The sequence below is a fragment of the Sander vitreus genome, chromosome 23 (genome assembly GCF_031162955.1).
Source record: "Sander vitreus isolate 19-12246 chromosome 23, sanVit1, whole genome shotgun sequence".
NCBI lineage: Eukaryota > Metazoa > Chordata > Actinopteri > Perciformes > Percidae > Sander > Sander vitreus.
In genome coordinates this window covers 16,017,112-16,034,184 of record NC_135877.1, presented here as the reverse complement: position 1 = coordinate 16,034,184, position 17,073 = coordinate 16,017,112, and the positions used below count along the sequence as shown (strand labels likewise).

Below are 17,073 nucleotides of genomic sequence, written 5' to 3'. Positions count from 1 at the left end.
CGCTACATTCATTAAATGGTTCAAAACACAACTGCAGCCCTGGGTGTTCAACGAGGAAGCACATTTCTGCCGAACACCTGAAAGAGGAAAATGACATGTTACTGCTGTTTACAGATTAAAGAGCTCAGAACGTGGTATTAAGTCTTAATGATGTGGAACATCATCTGCTCGACTCCACAGCAAAGTTTTACATGCGTAATATACCTTGTCAGAGATTATAAATAATGTGGTCCTGCTTAATAAATTGTGCTTTATTTGAGAGGATCATTTGTTGTTTAAAAAACTCGTAATTCCTGTTTGATTTTAGCAGCCCTTCACACCTATCAATTAGTTTTCAGTTTCATTTCCACCCAATACAATCAATGTATTACCCATGATGTAAACCACAAGTCATAGTTCGCACCAAGAAAAAAGTTTTTTCACAGTTTTAGGTCAAAAAGAGTTTTTATTCTTGTAAAAAAACACGTGAGTAAACAAAGAAGTGCTCCAAAAGAGCTTATTATTGCATTAGCTTGGTTTTTAAAAAGAAACAGCCTTGGCACAGAAAATTTAACAAAATAAAACATTAGGAACAAAAAATAACTACAGTGCAGAATGAATGTGGATTTGAATTCACAGATCAGCAATACAGCTCTGCCTCTCCCTCCTGACCTAACTCCTCACACTGGCTACTTTTCTGCTAAAATGTTCAACATCGTGACATCAACCGTCAAACATGAGAAACATCTCTTCACGAAAACAGTAAGTGGGTTATGGTCACCCTTTGGGAATCATCATTGTCCGTGTTTGGGTATCCTGATGTGACATTGCAAACTCTAACTCCCTACTTTTCCTCCTTGTCAATAGATAAACCTGCCAGTGTCTGTGTAGTCTCCTGCAGAGCTTTCTGAAGAGCAGAAATAGCCTGATCGTGGCCTTCTAACTTGGCTGCTTTGCTTTCCAAGCCATCTACCATGCTTCTTAAGCTCTGTAGCTGCTCTGGCTTTATGCTGCTGCTGCTGCTGTCCTCCAGAGCAGTGAGTCTGTTCTCCAAGTCCACCACAAGCTGACCCAGGCTGGAGTCCTTGGACAGGAGCTTGGTCTGGGCGCCGCCCAGAGCAGCCATGTTGGATTGGAGCTCCCCAAAACTGCTTTTCAGTTCCTCCATCTCCTGCTCCACGCCAGTTTTGACTTTCTCCACAGCCTGCCCCTGTGCGGCCAGAGTGCTTTCATGGCTGTCGTATTTGGCGAATAGGGATTCCATTTTGGAGGTGATGTCTGATACTGATGCTGACAGCGAATCTCCGCTCTCTTCCGATGTTTTAACTCTGGCTTCCAGGTCGTCTGATCTTTTCTGGAACTGAGCGACTGCTGCGTTGACCTCCTTCTCCGCGCGACCAGCAGTATCAGCGGCCTGCTCCACGCCGTTCTCCAGTGTCATGCTTTTGTCCTTCAGTGCCTTGACATCAGCCTCTGCTGCAGACAGGGACTGCCTCAGATTTCCAATAGTCTCTTGCAAGACTAACCTCACTGTTTCAACTTCCTGGGACAGTGAGGCTACTTCCTGGTTACGGGTGTGGAGCTCTGACCTCACAGCACCTACCTGCTCCCTGAATGAATCAGATGAGGCATCAGCTTCCTCTTTGGCTGTTTTGATTTCAGCTACAGCATCCACAATGGCAGAGAGCTCCTGTTTGATGAGCGCAGGGTCTTCCATGTCCTCCAGGCGGGCCTTGAGATCAGCCAGCTGGCTCTGCGTTTCGCCCTGAGCTTCGGTGAACTCGGCCACGCTGGCTGTGATGGACTGACTCACCTCAGCCAGACGTTCCTCCACAGTCGTCTCCAGAGAAGAGAAGTCCCTCTCTCGGGCCTCCTTCACCTCGTTGATGCCCTCTGATAGGTCCCTAAGTAGATCATTCTGGAGCCTCTGAAGGGCCTCCTCTACCCTCCTCGTCTCCACCTCGCCCCTCTTCATCCGGCTGATGGCCCCCTCCATCTCCACCCGTGTAACCCCTAGGGATGACTCCAGCCCGTCCACAACACTACTCAGAGACTCCACCTGTGCAACAAGGCAGAATACATATATACAGCATCAGATTTGAATCCATTTTAACATCTGCCGGAAATAGTCAAACACTTGTATACACACTTGTTATGATGCACGCCAAAACAATAAATGCCAGTTGTCCCATGCATGTGTCCGAAAACTCAATTTTTTTTTAGGAGCTAAGAAACACAGACTTTTTAAATAGTTTAATTTTCTTAACCCAAAGCATTTCTTCAAAAAAATCTAAATTACCAAATTTGGGGGTACATGGTATTCACTGGAGAGTGATGTATCCACACCGTTTTATTTTATTATCATGTTATTGCAGTTACAAAACAAACTACTTACTGACAAAAGTGCCTCGATTTTGCAGTTTGAAAGAATCTTCCTCACCACCTTTTCCTGAGCTTTCAATGGCCTCATGGTCTTCATCAGTGAATTGAGTAGCCTCAGTTGTCACGGAGTTGGCTCAGTCAACTCAGACACATCCATTTACTGATGAAGACTATGCGATGTGGTTGAAAGCTCAGGAAAATGCTTGCAAGTGGATCTTGAGTTAACATTATTTTGTAAAAGTACTATAATTCCTTAGGTCAAGAATGAACTTTCACGGTCGTCTCAATTTTATAATTTACCCTCAAACGTTCAAATATTACACTAACTGAATATGCTAAACTAGATATTTTGTTTGTTGTTTGCATATTCAAAATATATTTTGTTCCATATTCAGCAATTACATCACCAATTGAATTGTTATAATATTCTATAATATTTCTGTATACTTTTTTATATCCTGATGTGCAAAACAATTCTCTAACATTTATTAGAAAATTAAGTTTTCTAGTTATCATGCTTATTCTTGTTATTATGTACATAGCCTGAGGAAGGTCTGGCAATGCGAGACTACTGTATGTATAGCCCAAAGCATGTTTACATCCTCGGTTTGAACACTAGATGTCACTAAAAGGTTTTATGGTGAGAGCAAACCGTGACAACACAGAAAACGTACTGCAGCCATATCCACAATGCAGTAACGTTATAGACAAATGCATACAATGTCAGACTGTTATTCTTAAACAATAAATACATGTAAAACCATTATAACTTTAATTTACATTACATTTTTAAAGCATATTCCTGTCAAAGGCAGATCAGTACTACGCTAATAGCAGACTAAACATGGTTCAACATTAAAAAAAACGGTACACATATTCAGCAAATGTGTAATATTTGAAAGTGTAGATGACCATGGAAGTTAAAATGTCTTGACTTTAGGAATAGTGTGGCAAACGTATCTTAACTAAAGGTCCACTTACTAGTACTTTCCATATTTGAAGAGTATATGAAAAGAGTACTTTTGTGGTGGGGTAAAAAACCTTTATAGTTAAGAAAAGGTGGTGCAGTAAAAAAGTTAATTATTTTGATATGACTGCAGTGTGAACACCTTGGTAAATATTCATAATGCAATCATCGCACCTCAGTACTATTATGAGTTATATAATATTATTTACATTGGTTATAGATACACAGTATTTCATTCAGGAAGTGAGTAGAGAACGAATGAAAAAGGGAGATGACTTCAGTTATATAAGATAGTAGATGTTTTTGTTTGCATGTAGGCCTATAGAAACTGAACATGGACATGTATTTACTTACAAACCCTTGTTTACTCCTGCAAAAGATGATTGATGGTCAGACATATTTCTGTACTTTATAATACAAAAGGGAGGGTGTCCCTTGCCCTGCGAGAGCCAATGTCAACTCATCATCATTATCTACACTGCAGCATCCTAACACACACACACACACACACACACACACACACACACACACACGCTTATATCTATTGTTCGTAAACAAAAGAAAACATTACAAGATAGAAAATAATGAAGAAAAGATTCATTTTCACCAGGTCTAAAACTTTTTATTGTTTAGGCTTCTTATTGGACGTTTTCTGAATGAAATCCATCACTGTGGTTTACCACCCAGCCCCCAATAAGAGTACATCCAGTGCAACAACTAGGCCTATATGGACGAATGGATTATGTAATGTCTAACAAAAACAATGATATGCATTGCCTAAGCATAGTTTGTATTTCACAGGGAGTTGTGGAAAAAGTTTGGGAACCCCTGCTAATGTAATTGAAAATCAGTTCGTACTTCTTATTGTCTCCCTACCTGTTGAACGACGCTCTCAAGTTTTCCGCTCAACTCCGCGTTTTGCCGTGCGCTCTCCTCATGCCTGGCGCTTGTCTGTCGCATTTCCTCCACAACTTGCTGTAAATAAACCGCAGCAAACCCTGCAGCGCCTATTAACGTGATATAAAACACTAGGTTCGCAACAAAGCCGAGGCAGCTGCCTGATCGTGGCCCCTGAGGTCCGGGGCCACTCAGCCCGTTACTGGTGCTCTTTTGGCTTTTCTTCGACGCATCATCTTGGCTGGATGCGGCGCTCTTCTCGCTCGAGCTGTTCTTGTGTCGGTTTTTCGCAGTCATCGTGAATGGGAGCTCGCTGAGATAAATGTGTGTGTGATGTGAGAGCTGCTGGTTTTGCAGTCGTGGATGGATGGAGTATGTTTCCAGTCCAGGCCCACTAACTGGACCAGCAGCGTATCAGCGAGCGCGTCGTGTCTTTCCACTGGGGGCTTTTTTTTTTTTTTGTTGAGTTGAGGTATGCGGATGGGGGCTGTCCCATGTTTAACTCCAGGCTCTGTAGGTCAACTTTAATGACATAACACACCAGGAGACAATGAATGATTTCTACTACTCTTATACTTTTTGGTGATTATGCTCTAATTTCTTACATTAGAAACTAGATCTGTCATTGTATTTTTTTTTATTTTTGTTATCATACATCCAAAAAACAGAATAAAGTTCTGCAGCAGCATCTCTCTCCGGTGCAACAGCAGTGATATTTCCTAAAAGATGGTTTAGGCATCTTTAGTGAGTTTTCAAAGTGTTCCACAGGATCAAAATGAACATAAGCTTAATTTCACTTAACTTGGAGTGAGAAAATGTCTCTAATCTAATACAAAAATCTAATACAAAACAAAACAAAAGATGCACCTTGGGACAAAACGTTGTACCAACAGTGCATCATTGTTTTAGAGTCTATCAATCTATGTCAGTGACATAAAACCGTCGATTATACCTTTGTTTTACTACGACTTAGGTCTAATGCTGTTACAGCCTAATTCTAAAACACTGAAGACTGATGCAAACTTCCTGCAACAAGTTAATACTGAAGCAGAGCAGTGCAGGGAGGGGCTGTTTCTTCCCTCTTGTTTGCTCCTCCTTTCATACGTGGCATTCTGCAGGCTGCTGTTAACTCCTCTGGTTACATCTCAACACAGACTCATCAGACACATCAACTAAACTCACAGCTTTAATGTCCACTGACAAAAATGTAAAAACTCCAAGTCGTTTTAATTGCATTTCATTCATTATAAATGTTAATGAATCCTTTTCTCCTGAATTGTGTTTGCAAGTAAATTAACACAATGTTCTCCTACAGTAATTGTCCTTAACAGTACATCAATGAAAAAACAAAACACCAATATTTTGTGTATGATATTCAGATAATTTATGATGGCCTTATTATTACATCACCAATTGAATTGTTATAATATTTCTGTATACTTTTTTATATCCTGATGTGCAAAACAATTCTCTAACATTTATTAGAAAATTAAGTTTTCTAGTTATCATGCTTATTCTTGTTATTATGTACATAGCCTGAGGAAGGTCTGGCAATGCGAGACTACTGTATGTATAGCCCAAAGCATGTTTACATCCTCGGTTTGAACACTAGATGTCACTAAAAGGTTTTATGGTGAGAGCAAACCGTGACAACACAGAAAACGTACTGCAGCCATATCCACAATGCAGTAACGTTATAGACAAATGCATACAATGTCAGACTGTTATTCTTAAACAATAAATACATGTAAAACCATTATAACTTTAATTTACAATACATTTTTAAAGCATCTTCCTGTCAAAGGCAGATCAGTACTACGCTAATAGCAGACTAAACATGGTTCAACATAAAAATAAAAATAAACAGTACACATATGCATTCAGGTAGAAGTTTAGAAAAGACATTAAGACAGTAAAGTTGGGCTTTTGTTTTGCTAATTTGGTTTTTTAATTGGTGGTAATCAGAAGATCAGAAATGTATTTTGGCCCCAAACCATTCAGTGCTTTATAAACCAACAGTAGTCTTTTTTAAATCAATTATTTGAGTATACAACAGTATTCAAATGATTCCACTAACTCTATAAATGTAAACACCCACGTTAATCCCTATCCATAGCTCTAAGTTGACGGGTTTCCCAGCACACACTGAACGCATCAAAATGCCCCGCCTAGACGCCGTGACAACAGACGCTGTTCCTCCGACGCGCTGTCCAGGTGTTCGGTGTATGATATTGCAGAGATCTACAACGTTTTGGAGCTTTATCAGTATATCTGCATGACATGGCCTAACGTGATATGTCTACGAGCCCGGCTGTCACGCGGACGTCTGAAATGCTGTCTTTCTGCCCTCACTCCCTCATCTCTCAGAGAAAGAAGCGGGAACACCGTAAAAATGAAGACTGACACGGGAGTGATAATTTAAGCTGTGTGTGTTTATACCTCGAGTGGGAAAAGCTAGCGGCTAGGCTAGCCAGCTAGCTCAGACAGCTATCCAGCGGAGGCTCGGATATTGGATTTGTGCGGCCATGGCTGGGCTCATCAAGAAGCAGATCCTGAAGCATCTCTCCAGGTCAGTCCTGAACGGTGTTAGCGGACAGGGAGTGGAGAGAAACGGACGGCGGAGGGGATTTAACTGTCAGACAGACGTTAGCTAGTTTTTACCAACATTTTAATTTAACGTTACAAACGAGACAAAAACCAAATGTTATCGTCTGAGCATGAATGGAGACGTCTCCTCTGGCCGTTTAGTAAGTTAGCTCGCACCCCTGTTGTCTGTCAGACTGTCCGCTGCGTTTTCAGTTGACGTAGCTAACCCTCACTGCCTGAGACGTTGCTAGTGGCAGCTAACTTGCTAACATAACACTGGGGTATTAGCTGGTGAAGCGCTAATCCCTTAACACTTTGCCTGAACAGGTTTGACCAGTCAGTGGTTGAATCAGATTGTTTTAAACAACAATCTCAGCGTTCCCCTAAAGGCAAATTATGCTCTAAATTACTCGTAGCTGGAAAGCACACTGACTGCAATATAAGTCACATTATTATGAGATAACTAGACTCTAATTTGACATTAATATTTCGACAAATGTGAAGGCAAAGCCCAGGGTTTGCACTGGCTCAAGGGCAACTCAGCGAGGTGCAGGTTTCTTGACACATGTTTAAACCCTGCATATCCGGTCTTTTCACCACTGTGCCTCCTTATCAGAGACATCACATAGTCCACATGTACCATCAGCACACAACACAAAATCATGAGGGAGGGAAATGTGCCGTGTCTGTCATCTTAATCAAACACAATTGACAGCTTTTCTTGGCAACAGTAAGCACCCTTTTATGTATCTAGAGATAAATTAACCTGATAGTGGTTCATGATCTGTTTAATGGCGCTACCACTTGATATGTAAGGCCCCCTTTTTTATGTCTTGCTGTTATGGGCATCATGCAGCTCCACCCGCTTTACATGCATTATTTATTAATTTTCCGCTGCCCCTCAAGGGACTTTCAATGGACTACTTCCTTGTTTTGTTCCAGCAGCAGAGCTTGAAACATTGACACACACTGTTTTCCTTACCTCTACTAACCTGCTACTGACCTATAATAGAGCACATTCAAACAGAAGAGTGTATTGAATAATAATGATAGTGGCAGTATATTAAACTCAAAGGTGGACAGTGCTTACATGGAGTATAAGAAATGACAGTTGTCACATTCATATTGCAGCTCACAGATGACTAAGTCTTTGAAAATCTCATCAGTATGCAGGTGGACAGGCTTGTGTTCTTGGTAAAAGAAAACACAAAGATTGTGCTTGGGGAGAAAAGTATTTGGGATGATTTGAGTTGTGATTAATTAGCCACTTAATACCTTAATGGTGGTTAGGATTGCTTTGTCCTCCATATCCTTACACAATGCCATTTGTCTCCCTTCAGACACACAACCTTCAGTGGCATGTCCTTCATTGTCCTAGTACTCTTAAATTGTGTGTGTGTGTGTGTGTGTCTCTGTGTGTTGTGGCAATGCATATGTGTTTCCGCACATGACTGTGCATGCCCTCAGCAGCATTAGCATCACCATTGACAGGACGTGGCTAGGAGAGTAGTGATGTCATCTGTCTTTGGGCTTGTCATGTGATCTTCCTTGTCCTGGCCTGATTGGTCTGGTGTGAGCGGAAGCTGACCTGTCGACAGTCAGCCAATCCTGAGCCGCTCGGTGCAATGATGTCACGGTGAAAGTGCTTGTGTCAGAAAGCCAAATCAGCATCACCTTTTATATACTATAATATGGTTGCAAATTAGAGTATAATGCATGCTTGGATGATTTAGTTCGAGGATGGGTTGAAGATTCTGTGTGCTCAGTTGCTGCCTAGTCAGCATCAGCCAGGAATAGTTTGCACTGCTGGCTAGATGAATCATACACACTGTAGGTGTGCTTACGCATCAACAGGTTGTGTTGTAGGTGTCATCATGTCTGCTCAGCCTCCATGCTTAACGGTTGCAGAGGACACATGTCTGTCCAATACTGTCTGTGACCAGGACAAGCCTGATAGAGTGAGGCTGCAGCACCATCTTTACAGCTCATTGACTCAGAAGTCTGCAATGGCTGTTTCTCCTCTGGCCAAGACATGTGCACTGAGGCATGCATAACATAGTAAACTAGATGAAAGGATCTTATTTTGTACAATGGGAACCTTCAGACGAAGCATTGTGTATCCCTTTTTCATGTGCGAGGATGAGTTTGTTATTATTAAGTGACATGTTGGTTTCCATTTGTTCTGTGTTTTCCTAACATGAGAGTGCATTGATGAAGAAGGTCGAACTCAGGTAGCCCCTGGGGGTGATTAGATGTCAAGGTGTGTGTTTGTCTGCATTACAGACCAGTTTAGATTATCGACAGGACCCTGGCCCACAGCCAGACAGAGCGAGATCCTATTATTACACACACAGACAAACGCAAAGACAGATAATGGTCACATTCTCTCTGCTTATTTTTGATTAATCTGTCAATAATTTTCATGATAAATTGTTTTGTCGATTAAGTGTAAAAGGTACTTTCCCTTCGCTCAAGGTGCATGATTAATGTCTTGTTTTGTCTGACAAACCGTTCATAATCCCAAGATATATAAAGAAGAGAAAAGCAGCAAATCCTCACGTTTTAGAAGCTGGATTTATCTTGAAGAATGACTTAAATCAATTGATCAATTTTCGAAATGGTTGATCGACTTATCGGTTAATCACACATTTATTCACAGTGTGTTTTCTCTTTAGCTAGATGGAAACATTAGTCATCTCTAAAAGCCATCCAAAGTGATGTTGCAAGATTTTTCTTCTTTTTTTTTTACGGAACCAAAAAATGTCACACGCTGTTGTTTCTCACCTTATTTATGGCGTTTGGGGTCCTTAAAATGTATTTGTGCTTTGAAATGACGACTTCCTATATCCATTCCATAACACCCTGATTACAGAGTATGGCTGCTTATTTCTGTCGCAAGACCCCAGCGCAACAGTCCTGAAAACTGTAGACAGCATACTTCACATCCTCAGTCAGAGGGGAATGTAAAAATATTGAGTGGGAGAGGGAGATTTGCTTGATGTGCATATGCAGGCTGTTGATAGACAACCTAACACACCGACCGAATTGCGTCTTGAGTATCGGAAAAATGCCTCGTCATTCAATACCCACTTTCAATACCTAAGGAGTAAATCTCATCAGCGTTAGTGAGCCTATTAGCACGCAGCATGCTTCTACCAAGATCTAATAATGTTTGTGATTGGCTCTCTAACGTTACACGTCGTAGAGACATGCAGGAGAAAAAAGAAATGTTACGCACAGAGACGAACTCGCATGTTAGGAGCTGAAAAATGAATAAAAAGATTTGTGCCGTAATGTAATTTCTTTTTGTTTCATAAAATTGGTATCGAAAAAAAGTATCGTTAAGGAACCGGTATCAAAGTCATGGTATTGGTATTTGTACCTAGTCTTGCTATCACCAGACCAAGCTCAATCTTTTAAGATTGAACATTAGTCTGGGGGAGTCTGCTCTGTATTTTCTCTGCACAAGAGGCGTGATCAACGGGCATAGTTCAAAATGACTCTGTACGTAATTGAATAGTCCTTCAACCAATCAGACCAACGATCCGGGTGACGTAGCAGCGACAGCGGCATCAACAGATTGCTGCTGTGGAGTGCTGCGCTTCGGTGGCCGGCTTGTTGAATGTAAACAAAAAGCTGCTTGGTCGCTTCTCTATCGTCATCGTTTTAAACCGGCCAATAGCGCGCCAGGTGGATAAGCCAGTTAGTGATTGGTTCCCACATAATTGTGAACGGAAGCAGGATAACTAAACGTACAGGTTTCCAGCCTGAGCTGCAGGGCGAAATCAAATCACCGGCTACCGCCAGTCTAATTTGTACCGGTATCCAAAATTGTTGGACGATACCCAGCCCTACCCCTAAGAATGGGGGAAAAAATTATCACTAGCTTCTAATGGCAAGTGTTCGTGACCTGGGAGATTTTAGCCTCCCCTTTCAGGATGAACTTGAACTCATCTGTGAGAGTGTTCATGATGCGTTTATACAATGTAAATTAAGATAAAATATAACAATTTACTTGCGCTATTGTCGTTATTTGATAACCACTAATACAAAAACTATTTGTTTAGGGGCCAATAAAAATGTACTTACTGATTAGGCTTATATTCATGCTGGTATGCAAGGTCCATTTCTGGGGTTAAGTCGGAGCGTCATAGGCGAGTTGACACAATGGCTTGAGCATAACCCCGCTCATTTCTCCTCTCTGTGTAACATTAAAGTCCAATACTCAGTTTTTATCCTGTCAGTGGTGCTTTTAGCATATTTTTTTCCACCTTTTAATAGACAGGACAGGTCAGATATGAAAGGGGAGAGAGAAGGGGAAGACATGCAGGAAACCATCACAGGTCGTATGATGTAATAAAGATGATGCATTTGGTTATTGGAAATCTTAGGACCGCTGACTGATCCCACAAGAATTTCATCCATTCAATTTTCAATCAGTAGAGAGGAGACAGTTTAGTTTAGGGAGCCATTTTCAACTCTGAGTCAGCTGTGGTTGAGCTCAAGGGATTGTAAGGCCAGTGTTTCAAAAGTGCTAGCATTTATGTGCACATACAACACTTCTGTTCTGAGATTTAGTGCCCATTGCGGTTTGAAAGATGAGTCCGTTTGAGCTCTTGCGTTTGACTCTTTCCATCCTGCAGTAGCTGTATGATGATGCACAGAAGTGATGAACTCCACTATTTCCAGTGTTATCGCTCTCTGCTGGTGGGAAGGCTATTATGGCATGAGTCACGACTGACTCCCTTGCTGTGGGTGTCTCGTCAGTGTGTAGCCGTTAAAGTACTTGTGTGTGTGCAATTCTGTTCGTGTGACATCTGACCACCAGGGTCTCTCCAGGCCAGCATCCTCTGCTGCTGTGTAACCGATGTCTTGGATTGTTATCTCCTTTACGCCGAGCTTTGCCCCGTCTCTACAGACTTGGCGTGAATATTCCAGGACTCTTGGGCCTTAGCTGCCAATATAAACTTGCTGCACTTTGACAGGATGCCTGTGTGTTGTTGAATTGTTGTCCCTGTTGACGTGTGCGTAGGTGTTTTGTTGGTGTTTGTGCACAGCTGTGTATGTGTGTCTTTGCACTTGTGCTGGTATGTAGGCTGGTAATTCATATAAGCCCTCTTGATGATAACCTTGAGATGACGCAGTCTTTTTAATAACTGTTCTGTTAGGGCTGCGTAATGTATTTCCGCAACACACACTTTGCAAAGAGCTTTAATATCAGAGCAGTGCAGAGTCATAAAGCAGGAAAGTGCAGACATCAACATGTTTGTGCCTTTTCTTAACATGATGAATGATGGAAATCACTCTTAATGGTGCCAGCTGCTAAAATCCAGTGGAGAGATGAGTTGATTACAATTTTGATAAGCTCATCAACGTCACCTTCAGTCACTTGTTGCGCTCGCAGCGATAAGCTTTACAAGCAACAGAGAATGATTTGCAGACTGTTGTCCCACCTTATTGCTGTAGGTTGTTGGAGCCATATTATATCAGTGGAACTAGACTTAATTTGAAGTAGGTTTTCATAAACTTTAACTGCCTTCATCGTGAAAAGCATGGTAACCAATGTCATTGTATGTTTCTTGCTGGACTTATGTAAATGTATAAATGCTGAAAACCTTTTTGGTTGAAATACTTCTTGCTTCATTGCACAACAACATTGGCATTTGGTAACCCTTGATCAAATCCTTTTTATAGCTGTGAGCCCTCCTAATAATAAAACAACTGAAAGATTTGCCAATAAAGACACCTGGACTTTGTAATATGCTCTTTTAAAAAACACTAAATAAGCAAACCGTCGGATCCAACAGAAAGTTGTAAATGGTTCACATGATCTACCTTCAGTCCAACAGAAGATTCCTCAAGATGATATTATTTAACGCAAATATAATAGAGTAAAGATCGTAGACAACTGCCTGGTAATTAAGCAAAGGTTTACACACACACACACACACACACACACACACACACACACACACACACACACACACACACACGGGTGTTGTTATTTTTAGGTTGGGTTGTTTTACGTTTTAAAGTTGATTTACCAACACCCACACTGTAGGCAGCCAGCCTGCAAGCACTGCAGAGCTGCTGGCCTAACAGAAGTGCAATAAAGGGATAAAGAACATTTCATCTCTGACAAGCCAATACAAATATATTTTGAGATCAACAATATTGGATTACATTACAAGAGGCTTGTTTTAAAATGAAGTAAGAAATGTTAAACAACAAAAGAGCTGATGTTTTCGTACCTTTTTTCTTTTTTTTTTTTTAAATGTCATTTAATTTAATTTGTTGGATTGTCTCAGTGTTTCACATTTACCACAGGCATCTTATAAGCTTCTGTGGCTGTCTGTTGGTTCTGTCAACTGGTCTCTAACTGAAAGAGTGCCTTGATACTCATTACACTGTACTGTTGATGCTGAATGGGCTAGGGAAGGATTTAGAGGCCAATTTAAATGTCACATTCTCCATTTCCGAGCCAAGCCTGCTTCTTCAACTGGCAGGGAAGAATGTGGTAACATCCCAGACCCTTTTTTTCTGGGAAACCACACTCCTAAATGTCTCCTCTATTTCTTTCTTTTTTTATCCTTAGTTTCTTTGTCTTTTTCTATTTGTCTCATTTTCTTTAATTATTTCTCTCTTTACGTTGCCACAGTCGTGGTTGCTAAAACAAGCTGGTTGTCTGTTTGAGTCACTCTGGCCACCTTCCCTTAGGCTCCTCTCTTGCTGGCACTGATGTCATCAGCCAGCGCCACGAATGCACCATCAGAGCAGGAAAAAAGTGTCTGTTTCCATTCACAGGATCCACAGACATCAGCTTTTAAGGAGTGGTGGACTACAGTCTGCTCTCAGTGTAATTGTGGTCATGGGAAACCATTGCAAGATCAGCCTACTGTTGCTGACATCTTTAAGTCGAGTTACACACATGTGATGCCACACAACGATGCTGTTTATTTCATCATGATTCATTTATAGTAATCCATTTCCCTTTTTAAAATATTTCCCTTAACAAAGAAGACCGTACATGAGTAACGGGTTAAAACTAACTTTTACAGAGAGGAATTTGGGCATGGATTTTTGCTGTTGAGTGGTTAATTTTACATCTGACAGGCAGACAGACCCCTCTCCTGGTCGTAGCTGGTCCTAATCTTTTTTTGGGCCTGGATTTGGTCTGGTGAGCTCATCCCTGCTGACTGGAGTAATGGCTGATGGCAAAACAGAGGGAGATGAAGGGGAAAGATGAATGTGTGTGAACTTAATACACTCTGCCTCATGCTGTTCTCAGTAATGAGAAGGTGATTTAGCTTATTTAGCGTTAGTAGCCTTGATATTAGACAGCAGATCAGCAACATATTATTACTACGGTGTTGGTTTATTTATGACTGTGGAAGAAGGGGTGAGGAAGCGAGAGGTGGCCCTGGAGAAGCCAGATAAGGAGCGAGTGAAGCTAGCTGGCTAGCTGGTTGATACTTGATCAGCAGCAGGAATGAATATTTCACTGCTCACAAGGCTAAGACACTGAAGCAACAACACCCACCTCTCAGTGACAGAGAGTGTTTCTGTCTTGTTAGTGCGTGTATTCCCAACATTATTTGTTTGTTTGCGATAGTGTTTTTTTTGTCTTGTTCTCTGTTCCACTGCACTGAGTCTATATTTAAGTCTGCTGCTCCAGCTGAATAATTTACAGGTTACATGTTGAATTGGAGAATACTCTTAAAACTGCAAGGACAAGGTGTTGAGTGGAAAGAAGCAGGAATTTGACAGACTACTCGTATTAAAATGTAGGCAGCTAATTCATAAAGCATTGCTCATGGGTCAGATTTTTTTTTTTTCCCACACTGCAGATACTGGGAGTCTCTGTGCACCTTGCTATGTCTTCCAACAGTGAAGACTCACACCATCAGAACAAAAACCCTTTGTCTCTCTAAAAGTATCCTGTTACTGAGTGACTCCGTAATCATACATCACCTTTTTGAAGGCTGGCAATGTTAATGGTCTTCTTGCTGCACTTGGGGAAAAATCTCAGCTGTATTGGTGCCATTATTCACATTATTTAGCTGATCACGTCATGACATAATCAATCTACATAAATAGCCACATAAATTACAGTTTCTTAGGGAGTGTCATTTTAAAATGCAGTTTTTGCTATCAGTTACATACATAACTCTTGTGGACTGCCAACTTAGTTTTTAGGGGCCACAGCAATCCCTGATCTCATGTTACCTTACATAAAAATGTATTCCAATAAATAACACACAATGGGTTACACAGTTTTTTTTTTAAATCTTGGGAAATGAAAGCACTGGTATGTCAATGACTGTTTACATGCACATAATATTCTGGTTTTTGCCCTTATTTGGAAAACGACGATATTCCGACTAAGCTGTTTACATGGCTAATGAAAGTGAATATTCCACTAATATTCCCGTTAACATGTAGCCGTGAAAAATACGATTTTTTTTTCAAAGTTTAGCACCGGTGGCGGACTTGTTGGACCGTGCGAACACAGCATCCCCTCCTTCATTCCTTCGAGCAGTTTCTTGAAAAGGTCGACGTAGAGATGTGTGCGCATATCCAAAAACCTGTTGATATCCAAGTCTTTGATCATGTTTAAAAGTAGCTGTGTTGGGCGCCCGGATAGCTCAGTTGGTAGAGCGGTCGTCCATGTATAGAGGTTTAGACCTCGACGCGGCGAGTTCGGCTCCAACCAGCTGCATGTCGTTCCCCCTCTCTCTCCCCTTTCATTTCTTCAGCTGTCCTGTCAATAAAGGCCTAAAAATGCCCAAATCTTAAAAAAAAATAAATGGCTGTTTCTCCTTCTTATCGGGTCTGCAGCCTTGCAAACTGTTGGCTGGTTGGATTGTGTACAGCAACCATAGCAACGCACAGAGCTGACCGTAAGCCGTAAACAGGCAAGAGGACGTAAACTGTGGTTAAAAACCCAGATTGAGACGCATATTCCGAATGCGCTGTATACATGTCCAAAGAATGCCTCTTTAACCCGAATAATACCGGAATATCCCACGTCTTAATCGGAAAATGCTATATTTGGAAAAAGGCCTTATTCGGAATATCCAACCGGAATATGCTGTTTACATGACCTGTATCAAATTCGGAATATTATCCTATTCGGAATAATAGTGGAATATTGGTGTGCATGTAAACGTACTCAGTGGTACTCAATATCAGCAGGTATCCTGAGTTTAGGTATCGGAATTGGTATCCAGGTACAAAGAGATGGAACAGTGCTACCCTATTTGATATCCAATCAAAGTCTTACTGTTGCATATACTTCCTATGGTGTGAAAGCTGTTTTTTCAATATTCTACATTATATTATGTTTTTAGGGCAAGGTGTTCATCCTGAGCACTTTTTGGTACCAACAAAAATGTATGCGTAACATATCAAACCATCAGGTGAAGAAAGATGGCGTTAAATGCTTTGTCAGATTCTTAAGGCCGTTAGAATTGACGGCGTACCCCCGCAGACCCCTCTGCGTCTACGCCGTAGCCTGACGTACACCTCTCGAAAAATGGAACTACACGTCGCGGCCATGCATGCTGCTCGGCTGTGGCTTGGTAGCGTTGCATTTCCCCTGACTCATTTCCTGGTTCTCCTTCTCCATAAACCATTCTCCAATCTCCATGAAATCAAGGAGAGGGTTCACTCTTCCTGCTACAGATTTCCCACCGTGGTCAGAAAGCACAGGGGAGACACATCGTTTCTCTCACTATGACTCTAGAGTCACAACTTGCTCCGAAGACAATTGAGTCACTCTCTCACTTTCTCCCTCGCTCTATCACCCACTCCCCACACACACACACACACACACACACACGCCGGCTCGAGGCACACACCAACGCACAAGTAAACAAAGAGTATCGTGATTGACCCTCTGGTAACCACACACCCCCTAGCGTTCTGGTGGTGAAATGCACCGCGATGCAAAGAAACACACTCAACCCTGACGCAGAACTCCGAAAGGGTCACAACGCCGTAGGAGCGACGACGTAGCTACGGCGTGGAGTTTGCGCACAACCGTAAAACGGCCTTCAGACTTGTTTACTTATTCTTTGATCTGATATTTCATGATGTAAATAATGGACGTTTTTTATATATATCTAATAAAGTAGGGCAACAAATTTAAGCATTGTAATGTTATCGGTGCTGAAAATCAGGTATTGAATTGCCAGAAGAATTTCAAATGATACCCAGCACTATTGTGATTTGAGCAGAGTTGCACACATTCCCACAGTGTA

At 41.5% G+C, this 17,073-nt stretch overlaps 2 protein-coding genes across 8 annotated transcripts in view; one reads left to right on the top strand and one right to left on the bottom strand.

The window, feature by feature from the left end:
* Window positions 1-425: 425 nt before the first annotated feature.
* On the bottom strand, window positions 426-4,664 carry ckap4 (cytoskeleton associated protein 4). Its single transcript, XM_078243156.1, has 2 exons — window positions 4,205-4,664; window positions 426-2,038 (listed from the first exon to the last, which is right to left on the bottom strand). Exons 1-2 carry the CDS (start codon window positions 4,520-4,522, stop codon window positions 824-826), a joined length of 1,533 nt encoding a protein of 510 aa, XP_078099282.1. The 5' UTR covers window positions 4,523-4,664; the 3' UTR covers window positions 426-823.
* A 1,747-nt stretch (window positions 4,665-6,411) lies between these two features.
* Window positions 6,412-17,073, top strand: part of bltp3b (bridge-like lipid transfer protein family member 3B) — a 34,262-nt gene continuing 23,600 nt past the window's right edge. For 3 of the 7 annotated variants that reach the window (XM_078281481.1, XM_078281478.1, XM_078281477.1), the window contains exon 1: window positions 6,414-6,794. In XM_078281481.1, coding sequence (XP_078137607.1) covers window positions 6,751-6,794 — 44 coding nt within the window. In that variant the 5' untranslated portion in view covers window positions 6,414-6,750. Of the gene's footprint in view, window positions 6,795-17,073 lie in introns of all 7 variants that reach the window. The other 4 variants (XM_078281476.1, XM_078281475.1, XM_078281480.1 and 1 more) reach the window with 3 other exon arrangements.

What these genes read in the sequence shown, in the direction of transcription:
- ckap4 (XM_078243156.1), bottom strand. Translation starts at nt 4,522, where the DNA reads ATGACTGCGAAAAACCGACACAAGAACAGCTCGAGCGAGAAGAGCGCC. An exon ending in TTGAGAGCGTCGTTCAACAG is followed by an intron (nt 2,039 to 4,204) that starts GTAGGGAGACAA and finishes CTTGTTGCACAG; the next exon opens with GTGGAGTCTCTGAGTAGTGT.